The 15,969-nt window shown below is 49.6% G+C and overlaps 1 protein-coding gene across 2 annotated transcripts; it reads right to left on the reverse strand.

Annotated features, from left to right (window-relative positions):
• Nucleotides 1-277: 277 nt before the first annotated feature.
• Nucleotides 278-10,779, reverse strand: SLC25A47 (solute carrier family 25 member 47). 2 transcript variants are annotated; one of them, XR_012586639.1, is made up of 7 exons: nucleotides 10,263-10,779; nucleotides 4,850-4,893; nucleotides 4,488-4,559; nucleotides 4,037-4,219; nucleotides 2,769-3,042; nucleotides 1,400-2,071; nucleotides 278-615 (listed from the first exon to the last, which is right to left on the reverse strand). XR_012586639.1 is itself a non-coding variant. In XM_074583992.1 (6 exons), the coding sequence occupies exons 1-6, from the start codon at nucleotides 10,288-10,290 to the stop codon at nucleotides 1,782-1,784; spliced, it is 888 nt and encodes a 295-aa protein (XP_074440093.1). In that variant the 5' UTR covers nucleotides 10,291-10,445; the 3' UTR covers nucleotides 1,640-1,781. The 2 variants fall into 2 exon arrangements, 1 of the variants encoding a protein (XP_074440093.1); XM_074583992.1 differs by lacking the exon at nucleotides 278-615 and having other exon boundaries at nucleotides 1,640-2,068; nucleotides 10,263-10,445.
• Between the last annotated feature and the right edge of the window lie 5,190 nt (nucleotides 10,780-15,969).

Below are 15,969 nucleotides of genomic sequence, written 5' to 3' on the forward strand. Positions count from 1 at the left end.
AGAAGGGCATCAACCCTCAATATGAGAACTGCTTTAAAAATATAGTCTGCCTCTTTCCCTCCAAAAAATGCACTTTCAGCAGAATCTGACAGGGGCTGGATCCAGTCTGTTCCAGATGGCATCATCCAGGGGTTAAAAGGCAGACAGAAAACATTTACGCTGCTCATGAGGCAGGATGAGCAAATTAAAGTATTTGTGGCTTTAGGGGTTTTCCTTCTGAAGCAATAGAGCGGGTGTTGTGTTTTTTTTTTCAACTGGCACATTGATGAAACTTTATACCTTTGTGAAAAAGATATAATTGCTAGGAAGGTCAGAAATTCTTTCAAAATCTACCTTTGACAAAAAAAAAACAAAACCCCCAAACATTTGGCTGCTCCTGACAGTGTAGTTTAAATGGAGAAGAGTGTGCACTTTGTAAAGGTTTTAAATCTTAATTACACTTTACAACTTCGCAATCCTCCTTTAACTTGCCTAACCCCACCAGCGTGCGGGTTTTATGGCAGCCTTTCCTTTGAGAAGCAAAGCGGTTTCTCATCTCTTCCAACCCTCTTTCCAGGACGAGAACAGATTGCCTCCGGAGTGCTGCGGCGCCGTGGGATGCTGGAGGGCTCAGGGCTGCAGAGGGAGAAAAATCACATGGTTTATGGGAACCTCTGCCTGGTTTCGCTTTCAATGAGGCCATTAGGGCGATTATGTAAACAGAGCGTCTCTGCACTCATTAAATAACGGCAGAAAAAGGCAAGGACGCTCATATTTCAGCTGCTACCAAAGGGATATAATTGTAGAGTACCAGGGCAAAATTACAGATGGGAAGGAAAAATTGCAGCCTGAGGCACAAATCAGAGGGCTGATGATGAGAGGGCTGGAGCACCTCTGCTGTGAGGACAGGCTGAGAGAGTTGGGGTTGTTCAGCCTGGAGAAGAGAAGGTTCTGGGGAGACCTTATTGCAGCCTTCCAGTACCTAAAGGGGGCCTACAGCAGAGACGGGGAGGGACTCTCTATCAGGGAGTGTAACGATAGGACACGACATGATTGGACACGGGATAACGGTTTCAGACTGAAAGAGGGGAGATTTAGATTAGATATCAGGAAGAAATTCTTTACTGTGAGGGTGGTGAGGCACTGGAACAGGCTGCTCAGGGAAGTCATGGCTGCCCCATCCCTGGAGGTGTTCAAGGCCAGGCTGGATGGGGCTTTGAGCAGCCTGGTCTGGTGGGAGGTGTCCCTGCCCATGGCAGGGGGTTGGAACTGGATGATCTTTAAGGTCCCTTCCAACCCAAACCATTCTGTGATTTTATGAAATGTGTAAAGTTACTGAGTGACTGCAATACAGGCCTTATGTGTAAAGAGCACATGCTGGATGGTGTTAGATCTTACACAAACTTCCCCCAGCGCTTACCTTGGTTGTGATGATCATTTTCTGTGCCAGTAGAAACCAAAATGAATCCTTTACCAAAATCTCTGACCAGACTGGCAGCTTTTTAGAACATAAATACTTGCAAGTGTTTCGAGGGCCTAAGCAGCGGCTACCGTCAAAATGCACTAACGAGATAAAAGTGAGGGAGGTTGTACATGAGTCCAAGGCTCATGGATGAGTTTGTAATCCTGTAAGAATAAAACAAAGCTGTTACTCATCCAGCTGTGTGCTGAAATGTCCATGGTTCCTAGCTGTCCATTAAAGGACACAGCGCTCAGCAGTTGTTTGTGGATGTTGTGTTACACAAAAAAAAAAAAAAAAAACCAAACAAAACAAAATACACCTCTGAACTGAGCAGCACAAGCTATTTTTTGTTTGCATAATGATCCGTAAATCTCAGTACAGCTTCATACGTTACAAACACCACCATGTTCACAGGGAAGGCACGAATGCAGTTTAACCCCAGTCCTTTGAAAAGCACTTTTGCCCCCTCCTTCCTCACGCTTTCCCGAGCACAGTGCACGAGGCCTTTGTACTTGTGCTGGTCCGATTCCTCGGTTTGCATCCGTGATTTGATGACATCCATGGGAGTAGCTAATCCCCAGGCCAGGACTCCAGCGAAACCACCAGAAAGCAGCACGACGAGGAAACCTGCTGGAGTGACAGGCGAAGAGGTTAACTGGAGCCTTGCACCCATCATTTGTTAACTAACTAGGTGAACTTTCACGTTTTTCAGCAGTTATTTTGTCCAGCTCTTGCAGTTGTGATTTTCGGTGGTCTCACACAAAGTGCTCATTTTTGCACCCATCGTACCGGCTCAGGCAGAGGCAGTGTCTATTCTAACACTGCGCAAACTGGATGTGATGCAGCCTGAGACCCCCCCACACCCTCTGCAGCTGGGTCTACTTATTTTTATACTTCTCGGGAAGATGCTCTTTGCCAAATGTCACCTGTTTGATCTTTTCTCTAAGTGGGTAGCTGTTTTTTGGAGCCAAAACACAACCTGGACTTTATTTTCAAGCTCTGGACTGATCCCGATGGCTCCTGGGAGGTTTGCCCATGTTTCATTTCTCATTACACATCCTATTTTCGCATCAAGAGGATCTCATACCAGGCACCATAACCACCATTCCCACAGGGAAGGGACCCTTCCCTGAGGGACAGGGACATGCGGGCGAAGCCCTCGCTCGCAGGATGCTGGAAGCAAACACCCGGCAACCCCACACGAGGGCCGGATCTGGGCGAGGTTTTATAGGTACTGGGTGATATTTGCTGAGAGCCTAATTTCCCTCTTAGCCTGGTACTAAATTAGCCCCTTTGCAGATAATGCCAGATGCTTTCTGATACCTACCTGGTTTACTTTTCCCAGCTGGCGTGAGCCAGTCGCACAGAGCGGAATAGGTAAGGAAATATATTGCAGAAGAAGAGCAATCCCTGCAAAGCAGTGCAGAGCAGCCCTTGTAGAGACCACAAAAGCCTTCCTCCTTGGCGATCACCTTCAGACAGTGCAGAGACCCTCGGTACTTTGGCTGGGGAACAGGCTGGGGCGATGCGACGGAAGGGTGCGGGTTCCTCTGGGTCTGCATGCGAACTTTAGCCACTTCGCTAGGGGCCATCAGCAAGACCTGTAACATCAGGGGATGGTGTTTTAACCCTTTCACACTTAAACAGTCTTTTGATCCCCCTCCTGTAAGTTCCTCGTCTCCCACCTTTCCGGGCAATAATGTTGCCTGAAGCCAGCAGGTTCCAGCCTCTTCCCCTCTGTCCCTGCTAAATCCCACCCAGCAGCAGCAGGACACGCATGAGTTGCACCGTGCAGAGTGGAAGGCGAGGCAGAGACCGACAGAGGATATTAAATACCTGAAACAACTTATTAAACCAGGTAGGCACGGAAAGGGCATGTCCACAGCTATAGGGTAGCAGACATCAGGACTCCTGTGTGTGTCTGTGTTTGGAACCAAGGCCATAAAAGGCTCTGAAAAAATTAACCTGTGTTAAGTAGAGTCCCTGCTTGCTAGGAAACACCTAGAAACCCGGCCATCTGGACTGCTCTGTAAGAGGATTGCCTGCGACCGAGCACGCGTTTCTGCCCAGCACGTCATCAGGGTGCCGGGGCGAGCTCTGCCATATTCGCAGCGCCGGCGGACGCTGACAGAAATCCATCTGCCTCTGGGAATCTGCCCCTGGATTCAGCCTTGCTCACCTCCCGGCCCCGGGATCACGCACGATGGCCAGGCGGCATGACTTCTCAGTGATGACCCATCGAGCTTTGAGTCCTGACTGGTTTGAGTTAAGTCTTTCTCACATAAAAACACCGTGAGAGCCGCTTGGGAAGTTTGCTGCCTAGGTTGTTTTTCTTCCTTTTTCTGTATTTTATTGCCAAGGTCTGGGTCATTCTTAATAGCGTGTTCTTAAGTGTTTTGGCTCCCTAAACCAAACCCGTGGAGCCGACCAGGGAGAGGATGGCGAGGGCAGAGCGTGACACCCCCCATCCTGCAAAAACAAACCCACTGGGCTTGTTGCAGGCTCCCCAGAGACAAAATGTTCACTGCATTTCCAGCCTCTTGTGTTTGCGAATAAGGTCTCTTGTTGTGCTTTCTCTTTCGGCTGTTTACCTACCCGCACAGCCCCGGCACCACCACCGGCAAGAGAAACATCCAGCTTGGACGGCTTCGCGTCTGCAGCCCCGTATCGCAGCTTGCAGATGCTACAGAGGAAGTTTCTGTACGTGCCAAATGAAACCGAAGAAATCACCGATACTGAGAGGACTGACGCAGACACGCCTTTGTAAAATCCCCTAACCTAGTTTGGAAGTGAGAGAAAAGAACACTTTTAAGAGGGAATGGCCTGGGAAGGCATCTGCCCGAAAACACTGGCCATATGCTGCTGAGCCCAAAGTTCCTCCCATCTCACAGCTCATCCGCAAAGCTAAATTTCATCCTGACCCTTCTCCCAACAAATGGTTGTACGTCAGCGCTGCCCGCCCTCCCCAGACTGACAGCGGCAGCTCTGCTTCCCTGAAGCAAGTCATCCGTAACTGGTGTCAGCAGCTCTGATGGGAGGTACCTACTTTTTCTGTCCTGTATGTTTCCTGAATGCAGTGCCAAATGCCGTTGTAATGCCTCTCGGTCTGAATTCTCACCTAGGAGTACAGGGACAGCTTTGAAACACAGATATCAGATTAATAAATAAATAAATAAATAAATAAAATGCCATAGCAGCAAACCAAATAATAAAATAGCATTGCTAAACAATTTACTTTTTTTTAAAAAAAAAAAAAAGAAAAACAACACAACCAAATAAAGTGAAATATGTCAACGTGATAAAGGTGAAAGCATTGTCATGGGGCGAGTTTTCTAAAAAGGAGGGGGAAAAGCAAAAGGGAGTGTTGGGTTTCAGTTTGTAGTCAAGGAATAAAGCTGCAACAGGTACCTTCACTGTGTCCAGCGGGTAACCCACTGCTGTGCTTAGCCCACCTGAAACAGAGAGCGTATTGGAGACGGTTAACAGGGCACCTCACGTCAGACCCCTTTCCCCCGTCGCAGGAAGGCACGAGGAGAACGGCAGAAAATCGCAGCTTCAGAGCCCTGCCAGGCTTGGCACCAGCCCTCTCTCCAGCTCCAGAGGTGACATCTGAGCCAAGAGTGACAGAGCAAAATGCACAGATTTCTCTGCCTGACCGAGGCAGGCTCAGAGGAGGAATTTGAGTGTCACGGGAAACTTATCAGGAGGAGCAATACCACGGTGCAAGCCGGGACTGGGGGAAACACAGAAAGCGCTGCTGTGGGAAGGGTGAAGGGATGACTTCAAAACCACGACAGATGACTTGCGCCATACTGGACTGTTTCTGTTCCCCCTCTCAGGTTAAGCACTAAAGCAGCTTTGGACTATGACAAAGCACCCTCGCATACGATGCAAAGCGTCCCCACTCACACGAAGGATCTCTGGAGCAATTTTTCTTCTCCGTGCTGGACTTGGAAATAGTAAGGAATAAAAGCAGCAGTGACGAGGGCGTCTGTAAAAGAGGGGTGGTCCTCAAGCATTACAGGTTCTCAGCAATCTGTCCTCCTTCCTGAAGGCAGGAGTGGTACTGCTGCTGCCTCCTGCGCACCAGGGACCGGAGAAAAGGAGGCGGACGGCCCGCCGTCCCTGCCCTTACCTCACTGCACTTCTCAGCGCTGATCTGAATGCATCTGTCGGCACATACAACAGATGATAATGGGGCTGACCAGCTAACTTCCTCCCAGTACATCAACTGTCAAGTCGTCTGAGAGGAAATGAGGCTGGGGGCACAAGGGAGCCGTATCCATGTGAGTTATTTAGACGGAGACCAAGTACATACAAGACCTGGATGAGCCCTTCAGGAGCCAGGCAGTCATAGATAACAGTGCATGGCTGGTGGCTCACGAGTTGGAAACAGCCTCGCATTGAATCCTTCTTTAAATAAAAAAAAGAAGATACTTAAAAATGTTTTAGTGACGCTGGGCATTTCGCTAGGCATGTTCACCTGTGGTTACGTGGCTGCTTGGGGGCTCTGGAAAGTTCTACTACATTATAGAAAAAAGCAGCAGGTGCTGGCGTGAGTCACCAGGAAACAACCCCGAGGTGCATTACTCAGAAGAAAACAACCAACAGCGTCCTGGTTGCAGAAAAATGAGGTTTGCTCTGAAAAAAATCTCTATCAAATCTGCCACCAGACAGTGGTGACAGCAACGAAGATGGAAAACGGGGCCAAGAAGCCACCTTCTGTATTTCAAAACCAAAATGAGGTCAGGCTGGAAGAGAGACAGTGATGGGGGAAGTCACAGGCAGAGTAATACAGCTCAAAGGAGCAACGCTCTGGTCCCAGCAGAGTGACAACGCAAGAAGTCACCCGGGGCCACCTGTACTGTCCCAGATTCCCAGCCACCGGCCAGAGGTGACTGCAAACACTGACTTCGCCAGCCAGGGAAGAGTAGCACATAAGTCAATGTCAGCGCGGCAGTGCTGACCTCGGAGGTGGGGTCCCCTGGCCCAAGAACTTGTCCCAGATGGAAGGATTTGGCATCACATCAGTTTCAGACTTCCTGAACCTCCGAGGCGGCGGATGCGGGCTGACCGGGCGCTGGTGATTCAGGGGCACCGTGTGCCTTGCACAGCTAAGCCCTGGCTTGCTCCACCAGCTCAGGAAGGTAGGAGCCTTGTCCCACGCACATCAGGTACATGCTGGTTTTCATCAGTGTTTGGCAGGAAGTGTCCTTCCTTCCAGAGAAATCACCCTGTTCACTCATTAAGATGCAGAGACAGCAGCAACATAGACAAAATAAAGCAGGTTTGCCCCAAAACAGCGTATTTCCCATTGCTTCTCAGTCCTAAGGGCTCCTTCTTGCCTTGGGTCCAGCAAGGGCCAAATGTCTCCACTTGTGAGGAGACCATAAGTGTAAATTTTTCACTGCCCCCACCCCAGACCTCCAGACAACCGCAGCCTGACATGAACTGTGCTCTTTAAGAGCCAAAGCATTCAAGGCAGTTAGGTTGTCAGAGCTGAGGAGCTCAGCCAAGCCCATCAAAGGCTGAGGAAGAAGTGCTCTGCACAATGTCACGCAATATAAATAGCCTGGGACAAAGATAGCATGACCCACACATGCCCTGTGTGCACAGCAGACTCGAGCAAGGCCAGCAATGTATAGCGTGCATATGGGAGAGGGATCCTGTGGGACTCCCACTGAGTAACACTGCACCAGCTGGGATGAAAATGAATGGCAAAACCAGGTGAATGATCTCCCTTGGGTTGTAGTTAGTAATTTTTCATGCCAGCTTTATCTGAGATGTTCTCAGGTATTGTGCAGAGGTTGCGACATCCCCTGCACACACAGTGCAGGGACAAAGCTGGATTACCCGCTGCCTCTTCACGAGTCAGGCCGCTTCGACCAGGCAATTCAAATAAGGAGGGATGCTGGCAGGGCGGCCACCTCAAAGGGAATGAGCACAGAGCAAGCGGCAGCCGTACGGAGCCCACCAGGCTGCAACAGCTCCCGGGCGTTGGCAAACCCCTGGCTGAGAGACCCAGGGAGAAGCAGGGATCACAGTCCATGCACTGGATGGGTAGAGAGCAACTTCCAAAGACCTTTACTTTGTGAAGCGCTGGGAACATAAGAAGTGCACCATATCCTAAATACGCGGACATCCGTCCAGTAACGTGACCCTGGCAGTGGCCAGCAGGAGCTGCTTTAGCCATAAGGACAAGGAGACAGCGTGTTCCCTCCGTAAGTGGACTATTTTATCTGACCTTGGACTGCATGTGACTGGTGTGTGACCTTGCAGTAAGGTGTGGAGAAGCCTGGGCATGCTGCAGACCCTGCTGCTCTACCGCCGCTCGGTGAACCTCAGCTTCCTCTTCCCAAATCTTTACGCCTGGCATGAGCCAAGTCATCACCCAGTCATCAATCGTCAATACCCATCCCCTGCCATGGCCCAGGCTGCTGCTGTAGCAGGGCTAGAAAACACACATGGGATCATAGGAAAATTCAAGTTGGAAGGAACCTCGGGAGGTCTCTAGTCCAACCTCCTGCTCAGCTTTATTGGCCAGGAAGGACATCCTTACAGGTGAGCTGCTTTCAAGGACATCCAGCCCCATTTGGTGGTTATTGAAAGCTTCCACAGTCATTAAGCATGTTTCTCTCCCGTTCTTTCCGTCCAGAGTCACAGCATGTCGCTGTTTCCTGGGCTGAAGATTCTGAGCTTGTCCCATGGCCACGGAAGGAATAGCTCAGAGGAGATGTGCAACATTTGTACAGGTGCCTGAGCCAGGCTGGATCATTACATGGGACTCAAAAGGGCAGCATCTCTGCTGTTTTTCAGAGGTGCTTAAGCCATGCTTTCTCCAAAACACTCTGAAAACAGATCAAGGTCACAAGAATGTAATTTGCTAAACAGAAACTCTGTTGTTATCTGTGTTGCCTTTTGAGTTGTTTTATGAACTTCATCTGGGTCTGTAGCCTCCTTGGGAATGTGCAAACTGCTTCAGCTCTAACAAACACAAGCCTTGAAAAAAGCTCAGCACCAAAACCATCCCAGTTCTCACAGGAAAGCTGTCACACCCCTGGAAGCTGTCCCATGTCAGGGTAGGGACCACGGCCCTGAAGCTCTGCCCAGGTACCTTGCACGTGTCTATGTGCAAGCTCCCAGGAGGGAACAGCACGCCCGAAAACACCCATCTGCCAGTGAAAAGTGCTTCACCCCTCTTAGAAAAAGCCCAAGCTGGACACAAATGACAGAATGGAAAATCTTCCTCTCTGTCACCCTGGGGTCAGTGAAGTGCGTTAAAACAAGCAAAGACATTTCTGAACCCAGCTGGAGCTCCCCGGCCTGCATCCTCCCAGGCTGAGCCCATTTCCAGGGCACCCGTGGGAGATGCTTGCACATGATGCTGGTGCCCGGACAGGGAGACTTCTCACAAGTCGTGGCCTCGCGCAGGAGCGGGGACAGGCTGCTGAGGTGAACGGCGACTCTGAAACCGTGCTTTCAACTATCCACATCCCCTTGTAAAAGAAGTTTATCCTTAAGTGGCTCAGCTACAACTGTGTCAACAAAAGGAAAGGAGTCCAAGCAGCGAATGCAACCGTCACCGCCACGCTGAGCTGAGCCCAGTCGTTAATGGGATGTCTCAGAGGAGGTTTGGTGAACCCATCCAGGAGGGACACCCCATTGCCAGCTTCAGCACAGGGCTACTATGTCCACTGAGTACAAGGAAAGAGGAGGAGAAAGACAAGCTGGTGTGGAGGGGTTGGTTATAACCCTCTCTCCCATGAAAGGTCCTTCCTGAGCAGCATCCCCCAGCACAGCTGGGAAGGCCAACACCCCGAGCAACAGGCACCTCCAGGGATGGATGCTGCTGAGATGCCACACCTTGCCCCACTTGCCCATTTTGGGTGATGAGCAATAAGGGGCTGCAGGGTAAAACTCATCGTGGTCCTTCCCAGGAAATGCACGTCTGCACCAGGATCACAGGCTGCTCCTGCCGAGGGAAAAACTGCCAAATTTCAGCAGATCTCAAAGCGAGATCTGGCATGCAGGCTTGGGCTGGGCTTCTCGGCCATCTGGCAGGTTTACCTGGCCCTTCAGGCAGCAGCGACCTCAAGGCTCTTGTCTTGGTGTTTGATACTCCACTAAATCTGATGAGATTTCAGAAAAGAGATGGGACCAGTGGCTACGTTTTGTTGTTTAAAACAAAGTTGGGTTCAAGCAGCACGCACTCTAAAAATGTCTAGAATGAAATCATGCTTTTCTCCTTTTCTCTTTTTTTATATACAGCTAACCTACTTTCTCCCAGATTAAAGCCTGCTACGTAGCATGCCTGCACTGAAATTACCAGCGCAACTGCAAATGCATCTTAACCTAAGCTGATGCAAAGACCTTCTTCACTGCGAAAAGCCATGCCTCCACCCCTCTCATCCCACAAATCCCATCCTCAGCCCCCCAGAGCCGCCACCCCGATGCCCTGCCAGGACCCCCAGGCACCAGACACATGAGGTTTTGCTGCCCGGGCATCACTTGTCCCTTTGTATCTGCAGGCGATGGTATCCCACTTTGTCTCTTCCTATCAGAGCTTTGCCCTGTCCCGCTGCAATTAGAGCGGAGGAGGTTGCTGGGCAATGACCTCAGCTGACCAAACTGCAGCGCTGCCTCTCCGCTAGCTCCGTGAGCCGTCTCCGGTGACATTTTCCACTTAATAAAGAAGAACGCACTTTTAACAAGCAGCCCCTATCAAGACTCTCAGCTTTACCACTGAGACCTGCCCGTTAGCTGAACAAGAAGGAACCACAGCGATCTGCTTTCATCAACAAGCACTACTTTATGTATTTACCTCCAATGGCCCCGGCAATGAAATCCATCCAGGCTGAGGCTGCTGCCTTAATTACCCTGATTAAGCGTTAAGGAGGTAGAAGATGGGAGGATACCGGTTCGGTCTTTCCAGAGCCCCGCAGGTCCTTCGTAGGAGGTATGATTTGCAATATGAATCACCTTCCTACTGTCTTCTCTTGCCTCTGGGGATTGTGAGCCTTGTGGATACGGGATGAATTCGCACACTGGAGGCAGGGACGGGAATCCTGGAGCTGTTCCAGGAACACAGTGAATAAGTAATCCCGTGAAGCCCTGCAACGCTGCGCCAGAGCCGCTGTTCCCCCGTGCCTTTCTGCTTGAAAAATCACAAGGGGTGGTGCCGTGTAGGGGGACGCTGGCTGTGAAGGGGCCATTCCCCGTTGTCCTCATTAACCCCAGAAGACAGCCTCGCACACTTGTTGGAGCGTGCAATGGAAGAAGCGGCACGGGTGGCTGTGTATGAAACACATCCTTCCCCCATCCCAACGCACCCTTCCTTCTTCCGATGGAGCAGACCCCCTTCCCACTAAGGAAAATTCCTCGTGCCCTTCCCAAGGATTTTTCCTCAGCTTTCCTAACCCACTAACCTCTACCCAGATCCCCAGGGATTATTACCTGCTCGTTGTGTATACACAGGGTGAAGCCCAGAAATAAACCCAACCACATACAAAGCCTTTGCTTCCCTTTCAGACCGCAGGGTAGTTTTCCCAGCCCCTGGAGGAGCTCTGCTGCTTCTCTTCTTGCTCAACCTCCCAGCCCTCTTTCCAATAGCAGCGTCTTGCTGAGTTCAGTGGCAGAGCAGGATTCACAATTGCTGCTGCCCATACTCCAGTGTTTTGCCCCATGGGGAGATGGAAGATGGATTTTGCTGGGAGTCTGGTCCGGCACCTAATTTTTTCTTCCTAATGGACACCCAGCACAGGGTGGTAATCTCAGCAGGGGAAAGAGAAAAGGACAGAGAGACCTGCTGGTCAAGGAGAACCAAATGCTCAAGAAAATGCCATATTGCCTATTTTTGTACAACAGCCCCGTACCGGCAGGCTGCCACATCTACACGGGAGAGGTTAAGTTTTGCCCGGAATGAACCTGGAAACCGAAGTCCTGATGCAGTGAAGGGCTTGCCAAGTCACGACCTGAATCGTACTCCTCTTGAAGAGGTTTCCCCGGGTCAGAGCCAAGGCACATTGGCAGCAGAGGGAAAAGACAATTTCACGGCTGCTGCCCCCCTAGGTTGGCTTCACAGAGGAGCTGAGGACTTTAATCCCCAGTGGTCTCCTGCACATTGCCTATTCCTATTCCACAATTCCTATTCCACATTCCAGAAGAACCTATTTCTCACTGAAGAGCATATTTTGAATGGGCTGATGTGTCAGCGACATATAGCACAGCTCAGTGTGAGGGCTCAGAGTTTCTTGGAACGGAAAATGACAGGATTTTTAGCAACTTGCTTCCCATAATTTCTTACATGTCCTTCCCTGAACACTTTCTGTGCTGGAGAGAACAGTTTATTCCAGTGTAACATGATGCAAGGACAGCAAAAACTTAAAAACCAGAAGTAAAATATTATCTAGGGAGGTAGCAATGTAGCCACTAAAACACACTGGGTTATTCAGTAGCCCTTCCTTGTTACACCTGGTGACCACACAGGAGTTATTAACAGTTCATCAACAGTCTGTATGTGCCAAGTGCGGGGAAAGGTGCCGCTTCCACTTCTCCCTCCAGCCGTTCCCGGCTGCTGTCCTTGCGGGCCCCCTCCAGCCGCGGGACGAGGTGTGGGACCTGACGAGTCAGCGGCACATGGGGACAAGGACATGGCCCCCTGCGGAGGGGCAGCTCCTGGTCACCGCAGAGATGGGGCAACCTGCCGACCCACGCTGCAGCCATCACCGCCGCCTTCGGGACCACCGTTTAGACACCACTGTGTAATATCGCTTTGCTGGGAGCTACTTGCAGACAAAGCCAAGAAACTCATTATATTCCCAATATGAAAGTGTTGCTGTGCATTCCCTCCCATCGGGTGGCCGTGGGTGTCATGGGGCTGTAATTTTTCCACTTATTGCAGTGAGTGGTGCAATATCAGCAAGAAAATAGAGACTGGCTGGCATGTTACACCCAAAGACTAAAGTGTCAGGGCTAATAAGTGTTTCCCTTGAAATGTCACCGGACCACGCAAAATTTCTACCTTCTTTAGCTGAGCTGAACAGCTCAAAGGGAATCTTCCTCATGAAACCTTCTGAGGTTGTAAAAAAAAAAAAAAAAAATTAACAAGCCCAAAACTTTCCCTTTGCAACAGAAAATTAAACCCTTTTTTAAATTATTTTAACCTTCATTCACATCAACGCTTCTATCAAAATATTGATTTACTTTATATGGCACAAAGCTGACTACAGATCCAAGCATTTTGATAATCTGATAATGGTTTGGGTCACTTCTATGAGGTATACCGGGATAAGTCACGTTTTCCACTTGACTGGAATTGCTCTGCCAACAGAGGCCGTTTGGAAGGCAGCCATCTGAAAGAAGAATATTTTGGGGCTTGAGACATTTCATTTTGTCGCACAAAGTTGTCACTGTGGGTAGCCAGCTCCGGAGGGATGCACGCACACAGCTACTCTGGGGACATCTGCCTCGATGGGGGCTTCGCGGGGTAACACGAGCCCCCAGCAAACGCAGCCACCACTACTGTAGTGTCCATTACTTTGCTCCCGGTGTCTGGCCAGGACTTAGAGGCAAATAGCACCCAGTGCCATGCTTGTCACCTGTGTGTGACCCGCTCAGCATGGCCACCATCCGAAGGTGGCAAGGGCAGAGCCTTCTGGAAGAGGAGCCCCATGTGAGAGTTGAAATGTTCACACACCATCATGGAGGAAGGTATAATTCAGCATGAAGGAAGCCCTATCTGAGAAATAAAACCTGTTTTACTGCATTTGCTGTTACCTGCTGGCATGCCCCGAGCAGTACAGACCAACTCCCTGCTAAAGAGAGTGATCCTGAAGGCAGGGATTCAGCCGCCCTTACCAGGAGTCATCCTAGAGACGTAGAGTCCTTGAGGTCTCACTGTCCTTCACACCTTGCTGGAGGAGCTTCCTCCTTCATCCCCTCTTCCTCAGGTTTCAGAGATACCCCAGCTCTCAGACACCTGCCACTTTAGAAACGCTTACCAGCATCGAGCCTTCCAGTGCTTCAGGTCAACAGAGACACCCCAAGAAATCCAGCCCAAAGAATCTCGAATTATCAGGAAGAACTTCAAGATCAAATACGAGTCGTTCCTGTCACCCTTTGTCCGAGGACTGAGAGAGATCACTGCTAGTCCAGCTTGCAAAGAAACGCCATGGTCCACGTCTATGCATGAATGAGGGAAAGTGCCTGGTCTCAACCCAGGTGGTCATCTCAAAGCATGCCCTTAGGAAATGACACATGAAACGCATGCTTTGAGCCTCCACAAGGAATAGGACTCCCCTAGAAGTAACTCACAAGTCCTTTCCTACAGTAGCAAACTGTTTAAGACCGATTTGTTCAAAAGGGGTGAATTTCACAGGGGATGTTGAGAAAGCAGAGCGTGGAAAGTGCTGTCAGATGAAAAGGCAAATCTGACGATATGGAGCAATCTGCAGGAAATTATGAAACTAAGTGACAGAAAAGCAAGGAAGGCCTTAATTTTGCACAGTGCATGATGGATGAAACACTCCATTTGCTTCAGAGGAGGAGGCAGCTGTTTCTGCCCACCCAGGCAGAGAGAACTGCTCCACAGCTAAGGTGGCAGCGGGGTTAGAGGACTGGTACAAGCATATGGAGCAAAAGGAAAGGTGGAGATGGAGACTTTAGGTTGGTGTTCAATGTTAAGTAACATCTTTTAGGTGAGACAAAAAAGCAAGGACACACCTTTACCCCACTCCTTCCATAGATGACTCCCAGGACGTTCCCAGCTCCATCCACCCTGCAAAGCCCGTCCTCTTTCTCCTCTGCAACCACCTGTGAGCTCATCGAGCCAGGTTTGATGAGAAAATGTTCCTGCCTCGTCTCCTGCCACAACACACTGTGTTTTCATAGAATCATAGAATGCATTGGGTTGGAAGGGACCTTTAAAGGTCATCCAGACCAACCCCCCTGCAGTAAGCAGGGATGTCTTCAACTAGATTAGGTTGCTCAGAGCCTCATCCAGCCTGGCCTTGAATGCCTCCAGGGATGGGGCTTCCACCACCTCTCTGGGCAACCTGTTCTAGAGTCTCACCACCCTCATTGTAAAGAATGTTTTCCTAATGTCTGATCTAAACCTACCCTGCTCTAGTTTAAAACCATTGCCCCCCATCCGATCGCTACAGGCCCTTGCAAGCAGCCCCTCCCCAGCTTTCCTGTAGGCCCCCTTCAGGTACTGGAAGGGGCTATAAGGTCTCCCCGGAGCCTTCTCTTCTCCAGGCTGAACAACCCCAACTCGCTCAGCCTGTTTTCTGTCCCCCTCGCACTGCGTGATAGCCCACTCACACGCGTGTCCGTTATTTCCCATCCAGTTTATTTTAGAAAAATCCTTGACTGCAGAGACTGTTCAAACAACGTTACCCCGCTTCGTCACCGGGCTGTTTGCACATTGCGGAATGGGGAAGAGTGACACCAGCAACCCTGGGGTGGCAGAGCCTGGCCCTTGGCTTGGGCGGCAGGGGGTGGGAAGGGGGGTGGAACCTTCTGGCTCCAGCTGTGTTATGGATTTTTGAATCAAAGTGTCTAATTGTCCTTTATCTCAGGTACTAATGAAAAAAAAAAAAAAAGACACAAAACCCAATAATTCCAAGGACTCAAACATTCGCAGCAGGAATTTCACAGCAAAACAAACAAAACCGGTAATGAAACCACTTTGAGCGTTGGCAACTGTGTCCAGGTATATAACAGCTTTTAGCCAGGTATAAGTGATTTCACCTCTGGAAAGCTGATATAAGGTTGTAATGTTTCCACAAGCATTTCCAAGGGAAAGGAAAATAATACATTTCCAAGAGGACTGAAGATGATTGCAGTAATTTAAGAAGCAGCACAGATTTTCTGGCTTTGGGCAAGTCACAATCTCCCTACACCTAATCTTCTCATCAGCACAACGGGTGTGCTGTATGTCCGCTGCCATGAAGTCACCGCACTTGTCAGAGTGCCATAAATCCCTGTTCAGGAGTAAATCCTGGGAAAAGGTGGACGTAACAACATTAGCACCCATCCTATGCAAACACCCATTTGGAAAGATAGATACATACATACATAGACAGATAGATACATAGATAGCTACATAGATAGATGGATGGATGGATGGATGGATGGATGGATGGATGGATGGATGGATGCATGGATAGAAAGATAGATACATAGATAGACAGATGGATGGATGGATGAATATATAGACAGATACATAGATAGATGGATAGATGGATGGATAGATAGATAGATACATAGATAGATAGATGGATGGATGGATGAATAGAGAGATAGATAGATAGATGGATGGATGGATGGATGGTTGGATAGATAGATAGATAGATAGACAGACAGACAGACAGATAGATAGATAGATACTAAAAATGGCATTTCTCTCATGGCTCTTTTTAGGTGCTATATAACTCTTCCCCCCGAACCCTGATCTCTACAATACAAAAGGGCAAATGTGACAGTGCACCACCTCAGTCAACTCCCATAAAGGAATTTATGCTGACCGA

Source organism: Larus michahellis, chromosome 4, assembly GCF_964199755.1.
Source record: "Larus michahellis chromosome 4, bLarMic1.1, whole genome shotgun sequence".
Taxonomy (NCBI): domain Eukaryota; kingdom Metazoa; phylum Chordata; class Aves; order Charadriiformes; family Laridae; genus Larus; species Larus michahellis.

Excerpts from the sequence above, each read along its gene's own strand:
- SLC25A47 (XM_074583992.1), bottom strand. The coding sequence starts at position 10,290 with ATGGATTTCATTGCCGGGGCCATTGGAG. Across the intron at positions 4,220-4,487 it reads AAACATACAGGACAGAAAAA|GTTAGGGGATTTTACAAAGG; the intron begins GTAGGTACCTCC and ends CTTCCAAACTAG. Across the intron at positions 3,043-4,036 it reads GTGGTGCCGGGGCTGTGCGG|GTCTTGCTGATGGCCCCTAG; the intron begins GTAGGTAAACAG and ends CTGATGTTACAG.